The sequence below is a fragment of the Myotis davidii genome, unplaced genomic scaffold, assembly GCF_000327345.1.
Source record: "Myotis davidii unplaced genomic scaffold, ASM32734v1 scaffold217, whole genome shotgun sequence".
NCBI classification, from domain to species: domain Eukaryota; kingdom Metazoa; phylum Chordata; class Mammalia; order Chiroptera; family Vespertilionidae; genus Myotis; species Myotis davidii.
In genome coordinates, this window is record NW_006290034.1 from 831,187 (window position 1) to 840,002 (window position 8,816).

The following is an 8,816-nucleotide window of genomic DNA, read 5'->3' on the forward strand; positions in this document are numbered from 1 at the left end:
GGATGCAAGGCCTGCACCCCCCTTTCTCAGGGGAGCGTGTGCCGTGGGAACCACGGCCCTCTTCAGTCTGGATGAGGGGATCGCTGCCCGTTGTCGGCGCACCGAAGAGGACGCGGGCACCTGTGCTTGCGCGTCTCCTCGTAAAATCCCCAAAGGGCTGATGGGCCCCGAGCCCAGCGGTCCCTCACACCGAGGAAGGGGCGCACAGTGGACGGGCACCCCCACGGCCCGGGCACATTTCTTTGCTGGAGAACTAGAGCTCATTGCTCATCTGGAGCCAAGTCCAAGAGGTGAGATGGCCCCGCCAGACAGCGTGTGACTGAGACCATCACTGCCCCATTAGGTCTCGGCACACACCCTGGTGGCGGGGGTGGGGTGGGGGGAGCCCCAGGGAATCACCCAGAACGGCTCCAGCTCAGCATCTCCACGGTGCGCGGCAAAGGAGGCAGCGGAGGACCAGGTGCATATAGAGGCTTGTGAAATTTTATTGGATAATTTGCGATCACACAGACTCTGTGCCACATACTCATTCCTAAAACGCGCAGCGTCAAACATCGCATTTTTCGAGACCTCGCGTTTGTCACAGAAACGCGCCACGTGTCCTTCCTAGAGACTCCCTACGTACGAATCCCATGAAACAGTCTACGACTCGGATCCATGCGTCCTACGCTGCTGCTGGCCGATTACGAAAATAGATGCAAAAATAGAGAAATGCAAAAATAGAGAAATGCAAAAATAGAGAAATGCAAAAATATGGCTTGGCAATACCAGAAAAATAGATTTCTTTCTTTGATTCCATGACTTCTGAGATTCAATATGAACACTGATGAGCAGCTGCTCCCTGAACACAGATCGCCAACCCCCGCTCCTCCCCCGACACCGAGCCCAGGACCACCGCCCTGTCAGCTGGGTGCAGGCATCGCTAAGTGCTCTACGGAAGGTGATCATTACACGGGCGGAGCGGGTGTCACCAGAGCGCCACCCAACACTGTGTTTTGCTGGGAACGTAGTTTAAGTATTTAAAGAAGAAAGTCCCGGGGATTCACTGACTGTCTCAGGCCTGAGCAGCGAATAGCCAAGTGGTGTGAACTGTTAAAATCCCCCCGCCTTCCGGCCGAGCCCCCAGGGGAGCGATTCCCGCAAGGGGGGGGCCTTTGCACAGTTGTGCAAACCGCCTTTCGCAGTGTTTTCCTGCCACGGCAAAAAATCTCTTTCACTTTCTTCATCTGGGCTTTCTGGAGCTAATTATGTGTGCTTAGGCACAGTGTTAAAATGAAGTGCAATTTTTTAATTATAAAATGTTTCCTTGGAAACTTCTTATGTGTTAAATCATACTTTGTCCTAAAATCCTTAATGTCACCCACAATTAGCCGTCACGGAGCACAGCCCAGGGCAGTTTGGAAATGGTCGCAACATTGCCACCAAACACAAATATTTTGCACGATGAATGGCGGTGGGGTGACCACCCAATTGACCGCTACCCTGTGATTTAGCAACTGTCCTCAGAGGAGAATTACTCGGTTAGGATCGTTCATCAAATGGCGCCTGGTAGCAGGCTTTTTTTTTTTTTTTAATACATATATATAATTTAGAAATTGATTCAGAGATGCAATGTTTATCTAGAAATTGTGTATCTGTTTTCCTGTTGAAAGGGGTGGACCGAACCACCGCACAGAGATCAGCAGGCGGGATGGCCTTGGAGGCCGCAGATGGCCCCGCAATCACCTTAGCATACGGGCTGCACGGCCAGGGGCAGGCCCCGCTTTGGCACGTAAGGGGTTGTCCTGGCAACCATGCGGATGCAGTCGACGATGGGGCAGACGCTGAGGCACAGGGTACAGCCTGTGCAGGCGTCCCCCACGCTGGGCAGGTGGGTCTCGGGGTCAAACTGGATGGCCTGCGAACAGAAAGAGAGACCGTCACTGACACTGTCCCCCTCCCCCCAGGTGAGGGACGCCCCTCCCTCCCGGGCCCCCAGGCTCTCCTCCTGCAGCCAGCTAAGCCCAGGCTGGTGCAGCCATGGCAACAGTTGTGCTGCCTGCGAGGAGGGGCGAGGAGGGAGAAAGGCACAGAAAAGAAAGCCTTTCACGTTAGAGACGGAATGTTCAACCTTCCTGAGAGGCTCTGCTTGTGTCGTGGGGCGACACGGCTGCTCCGTCCCGTGTGGGAGCAGGGCTCAGCCTGCCTGCCGTCCGACCCCGCGGACGGGTCTGTGGCCCGGGGTGGGGAGGCACGGTTTGGATTCTGACTTTCGGGTGCAGTTTTTAGAAGAAAACAGGAGGGAAAGGGCGAGCTAAGGAGCCGGGTTGGAGGTCTGGGATCCCCCGGCAGATTGTAGGCTCTGCCCCATCCCGCAGGGAGGAAGCACTGAGCACAGGGCCCGGGCCTCCCCCTGTCACCGTCCAGCTGGGAACTGGGTCAGGACTTGGGGAATTTGATAACTTTTAAACATTTTTATAGATTTCAGAGAGGAAGGGAGAGGGAGAGAGAAACATCCATGATGAGAGAGAATCATGGATCAGCTGCCTCCTGCACGCCCCACACTGGGGATCCAGCCCACAACCCGGGCCTGTGCCCTGACAGGGAATCGAGCTGTGACCTCCTGGTTCACAGGTCGATGCTCAGCCCCCGAGCCCCATGGCCGGGCGGGGCAGCCTCACCTGGTAGCCGGAGTCGTTGCAGGTCATGTAGCACTTGCCGCAGTTGATGCACATGTCCTCGTCGATCAGGGCCACCACCTGCTCCTCGATGCTCAGGTCCCCGAAGGTGCCCAGGTACTGCAGGGTCCTCCCGATGACATCCTGCAAGATGGACATGGAGTTAGCACGGCGCCCGTGGGAAATGTCGCCTGAGTCACGGACGTCAGTCCACATGCCCTCTGAAACCCGCGCTGTCTCCTGTCAGGGAGTGCAGGCGTCCTTGCCACCGTGCGGCTGCCTGCCTGTCGGTGGCCCCGGGTGTCCAGGTCGGTATCTCCATCCCCAGCTGCCCTCCCGTCCCAGGGGCACCCTCAGCAGCATCCTCAGGGCCTTCCCACCAATGGGACCCTTGGTTTCATCAACGTGGTGTCGATGCCAAGAAACAGGGGCTCTGACCTCCCCGCACCGGGGAGCAGGCGAGGCCGCTCCCAGCACCGAGCACTGGACGTCGAGCACTAGCAGCGTTGCATCCGCTTCTCCCTCCTCTGTCTCCTGGGCTGCGGCTGCGCGTGTCTGAGTCCTGCACCTGCCACAACTGCGGAAGCGACCTCCCAGGAGCAGGGCGACCGTCCCTCCCCTCGGCCCCTCCTGTGAGGCGGCAGAGAGCGCTCGAGGGCCCAGGTGGAGCCCGGCTTTGCAATGCAACCCCGACCTGGACACTTTCATGGCTGTGTGACCTTGGGCAAGTGACTGAACCTCTCTGTGCGTCCATTACTCATCAGTGAGCGAGGAACAGTATAGGCACCTGCTACCGATGGGGTTGCTGTGAGGATTACAGGAGCTCACGCACAGGCTCGGGGACAGGGCCTGAAGCCTCCTAAGGACTCAGTAACTACTCGCTCTGATCACTAACCTCTGCTTAATGAGCACCATGTATTAAACCCGCGTTAGATGCCGCGTCTCCGTGGAGCTCCCACCTGAGCCGCGCACAGCTGCTCGCCCTGCTCCCGCTCCCGGAGTGTTCCGTGCGCACACGATCGGACTGTGCGTGCCTCCTACCACGCCTCCTCCCTGTCAGGCCGCAGGCCCAGCGGGAGAGACCTTTCTTTGTGAAACTCACGCTGTACTCCCAGCTCCTCGTGCCACACGGTGTGTGCGTAACACGTGTGAGCTGGTGCCCGTGTGGCTCAGCGGTTGTGTCGACCTCTGGACCAGGAGGTCACGGTTCGATTCCCGGTCAGGGCCCAGGTCAGGTTGTGGGCTCGATCCCCAGTGTGGGGCGTGCAGGAGGCAGCCGATCAGTGCCTCTCTCTCGTCGATGTTTTCACCTCTCTACCCTCTCCCTTCATCTCTCTCTAAAAAAATCAATAAAAAGGGATAAAAAAAAGGAAGAAAGCGAGAGGCCCAGGGAGGGATTGGTGGGCGGGATGAGGAAGAGGATGGAATGGGGCCAAGTTTCAGCTCCTGGCTCAGGAAGGAGGGCGGGTGGGGCTCCCCACGGAGACACCCGACTGGGGGGATAAGGGGTTCAGGAGGAATGACAAGCAGCTTCGTTTGGGTCCCACGACCCTGGGGCTCCGTGCGGCCCGCAGGTGAGGTGACACATGGGAACAGCACGGAGACACGGGCGGACAGTGCACGCTGACACACACAGACTGTGTGCTACGCTCTTTACCTTGATGGCAGGAACGGGCTTCGTGGGCGCAAAGATCTGTCTCTGGAGGGGCTGACAAGCTTCGTCCGCTCCTTTCGGCCTCAGCTTGCTCTCCGCTATGATCTTCTTGCGTTGCTCCAGGTACGGCCCAAAGCTTGGCAGTTTCTATAAGGAAAACACACACGCGAGAAAGCGCGTGAGCCGTGGAAGAGAGCGGTGCGAGGCCGTGAACACGGACGTCACCAACACGCCGCGGTGGGGCTGAGAGGTCTCGCGTGCACCGTGCATGGCCCTCGTGCCTGGACCATGTGCTTCTGGCCCCAGATTCTGCTCATTATTCAAAAGAAACCAAGGGCACCGTCCTCCTACCGAGCACGTGTATCTTAGACACACACACACACACACACACACACACACACACACACGTTCGTTAACATACCTTCCTCCATGGAACGGAGTTCGCAATGGGGACGATCCACCCACGTAAAACCCTTGCTGCTAAGGAGACGTGCGCGTGGGGTGCCCAGGCCGAAGGTGGAACTGCCGACGCCTTTTCCCTCTTCATCCCGCACCGCCCCCACCCCCCATTTTGATTATTCTTTATCCAAAGGGAGAGAAATAAAGTAGCTGAATGGAAACCACAATGACTCCAAGTGGTCCCAGGGATGGGATAATGATATTAACAATATGGTCGGTCTCTCTTGGTTCTGAACAGAACATCGCCTGTGAGGGCCCCTGGCTGATGCCGTCTCTAAGTTTCTGCAGCGGTCGGCCACATTGGCCGTGTCTGCATTACACAGCCTCTCCAAGGCTCAGAGTTACGTGCTCGTTTTTTAAAAATCTTTTTTAATTGATTTCAGAGAGTAAGGGAGAGGGAGACAGAGAGAGAGAGAGAGAGAGAGAGACATCAGTGATGAGAGAGAATCATGGATCAGCTGCCTCCTGCATGCCCCACACTGGGGATGGAGCCCACAACCCCGGCATGTGTAAAAACATCCCTTCCTCTCTCTCTAAAAATCAATGAGTATTTACAAAAAAGAATGTTTCTCACCTAATAACTGACTTGTTTGGGGACCACCCCCCCCACACAACATATTTGCATATGACTTAGTTACATTGTTTATCTTTTGCCATCCATTCAACAAACTAGAGGCCCAGTGCACAAAATCATGCATGGGTAGGCCTCTTGTGGCTGCCAGCTGCTGGCCAGGGCCTTCCTTTGCTGCCGGCTATCTTTGACCACATGGGGGCGGCCATCTTGAGCGAGGGTGTGATGGTCAATTTGCATATTACCTCTTTATTATATAGGGTATATACTAGAGGCCCACCCTGGCTCACCTCACTGTGCCCAACCACCCGCCACCCCACCTGCCAGCCTTGCTGCAACTGGAGCCTATGGGCTGTTGGGGAAGGACTGAGAGATGCTCCATGCACTTCATGGTGACCGGTAGTTTGGTTGTTTTGGTTGTGATGCCTCTGGCCTTTTATTAGTATGAATATGCATACATATATATGTATTTGTATTTCTATTAACTACAGAAGTGTGTGTGTGTGTGTGTATTTAAATATATTTTTACTGATTTCAGAGAGGAAGGGAGAGGGAGAGATAGAAACATTAATGATGCGAGGGAATCATGGATCGGCTACCTCCTGCACGCCTTCTACTGGGGATCGAGCCCACAACCCGGGCATGTGCCCTGACCGAGAATCTAACCCTGACCTCCTGGTTCATAGGTTGACACTCAAATTAAATTAAATTATATTTTGGTCTCTTAAAATTGTATCACCTCACAGAGGTGATGTTCTGTTTAGAACCAAGAGAGACCGTGTTGTTAATATCATTTAGATATTAACAAAAAAATCTCAGGTATTTAAGATTCTCTCCCTCTGACTTAAATTGAACCAACTGGTTAAGGGTGGCTATTGCAGAGACCAGTGGATGGTCCTTTTGTGGCTTCTTTTTTATGCCACTGACTAACTTTTTAGTCCTCAATTGTGCTGATTAGTAAAGTAAATAGAATGTTACCTACGTCCCCGATATTTTTCTTCAGTTCTGGGCTGTAGTTGGAGCAGACGATGCTCTATGATCTTCAAAGTAAAGGCAGACGTACGATGGGGCCAGGGACCAGCGAGACGGGTCCTGACACATCATTTAAGTTTTAAAGGTAAACACCTCAGCTCCCAGGTGATGAAATGCTGAGTCATCTTTTTTTAATGCTAAGAATAACACTGCAGGTCCCCATCGGAGTTCTGAAAACTTGGTGTGTTTAGCTATCAGCGACATATCTGCTTCCCAGACCAGTCAGTGGTGAGCTATGCACACACAGAGCTTACCATGCTTCTGTAGTTAAAATTTATTTTTCTAATAAATTCTGCTTTAACATTAAGGCTGGGGTTTGGCGAGTTCATCGCCACTAGGCCCTTTATTATTTTCTGAAATTGGTACCATCAAGTGAATTTAAGGAAACCAGTAAAAAATTTAACTGAATAGGCTTTGAAATATCGTACCTTCCACAGCCCAGAGGACTCTCTTACGTCCTAAATCCGATAAACAAAGCAAATCTATGAAGAAAAATATATATGCTTCTTGACATCACATTTATATACCGGCTTATTTATGAAATTCTTCTTTATTGGCTCTTTCGAATGTAAGAAAATCAACTATCCAGAGGCCCTAAAATGGATCAGAGCATTTATTAACTGAGGAAATGTACATGAATGCATAGCAACAATTACTCTGGTGGTTTTTTATTCCTTCATCCATCTTCCCCTACTTTTCCTAGTTCAGTTCCCATCGAATCTGCAGGAGACTTTTAGAAAACAGCCTCATGGCCCCATCCTAAGTGTCCAATTTCCAAGGGGTCAGGAACCCGTTTCCCATCGGCTGGGAGCTTTCAAAGGCGCTTTCAGTGTCCAGCGACCACGTCCCAGTCTGAAGGATGCGGGCGGGGTAGGGGACACAGGACCACACGTGGACGCAGTGTGCGTAGTCCCGCCGACCCTCTGCGGGATGTGGGCTGCACGCTGCGGTGGCCTGGGTGACCCTGTCCCTCAGTGAGTGTGGCATTGGAAACTGGGACAGATGGCCCGTCAGTAATAAGGAATTTGTTCTTTTTTAAATATGTTTTTATTGATTTCAGAGAGGAAGGAAGGAGAGAGAGAGGTAGAAACATCAATGAGAGAGAAACATCACCAATTGGCTGCCTCCTGCATGCCCCACACTAGGGATCGAGCCTGCAGCCTGGGCATGTGCCCTGACTGGGAATGGAGTCAGTGGCCTCTTGGTTCAAGGGTCAATGTTCAACTACTGGCCACTCCGGTCGGGAAGACTGCATTCGCTTTGTTCACATTTTACTCCTCGGACGGGCTGGGTTTTAGGGTGACAAGGCGTTGGGCATTTTTGTTGACCTGTATTTGTACAGAGGAGCTGCTCAGAGAGGAGTTAATGGTGCTGGTGGAGACTGGGTTAGTTGGGGCCTCTCTGGGGGAGTCACTGGGCGGCGGCTGCTGACCAAGGCGATGCGCTCTCCGGGGGGTTAGGGAAGAGCTGGTCGGCCTCGGGGGCGCCACTTGGTGATCAGGTGGCAGCGACCAGCCCTCGCTCATGTGGTCAGGTGGCTGACGTGGTTAGGCGCACCCCCCACTCACAACAGAGGCTGCAGTCACCCAATAAAGCCCACGTGACTCCACACTGACGCTTGTCAGGAAGAAATCGGCCACCATGGCATATTTCTTCTTAAACTCTGTGGATTCACAACTATTATTCAAAGTGTAATTTCCCCAGAGGGCTCCACGTGGGAACCCTGGAATGCCAGCGTCCCCGTCCTGGCGTGAGCCAGCCTGGGGCTCGGTGCCCAGCGGTTCCCGTGCCCTGCACCCTCCCCCTCTGTCCTCATCTCTTAATCACAGTTGGATCAAGCACATGGGGTTCTTAGGGAGCCACAGATTACGTTTTATTCTTCTGAGAAGCAGGTCATAAAAGTAAAGATATTCTCAAGGTAGTTTCACAGAAAAACCAAAACACCACGAAAAGCCTCCTAACGTACCTTCCAACTAATGAAACAGGGCCCAACCCAACGACTTGGTTTTTACTCACGGATTCAAAAAAATCTCAGGCTTCCGGTATCTAAGATTCTCTCCCTCTGACTTAAATTGAACCAACGGAGACATCTTTGGTCTTAACGCTATTCCCACCACAGCCGACACCCAAAGCTTCTGAAAACGAAGTCACAACCCCTCCGTGTAAGGCCGCTCCCTCTCGGCCGCCGTGGACATTCCGCTCCGCGGCACTTGGGCAAAGAGGGCATCCTTACCCAGTGAGTGAAGGCTGCTTTCCCGTGCTGCCCTCAGAGTGTCCCCCAGTGAGTGCTGGCCTGTCCCTCTAATGAGTGTCTTCTTTCGGTCACAGGCTTCCCTTTCATGACAACCGTCAATCCTGCCGCGATCCTCTGACTATCAAACCCCAACAGGTATTGTCACGAGATAAACGTCCAATAAAGAAGCGTCTCAGCCCGGCCGGCGGG

The 8,816-nt window shown here is 53.5% G+C and overlaps 1 protein-coding gene across 1 annotated transcript in view; it reads right to left on the reverse strand.

The window, feature by feature from the left end:
* Positions 1-565: 565 nt before the first annotated feature.
* DPYD (dihydropyrimidine dehydrogenase) overlaps positions 566-8,816 on the reverse strand; it is a 322,055-nt gene continuing 313,804 nt past the window's right edge. Inside the window, 3 exon segments of the mRNA XM_015563508.1 lie at positions 566-1,897; positions 2,661-2,801; positions 4,315-4,458. Coding sequence (XP_015418994.1) covers positions 1,727-1,897; positions 2,661-2,801; positions 4,315-4,458 — 456 coding nt within the window. The 3' untranslated portion in view covers positions 566-1,726.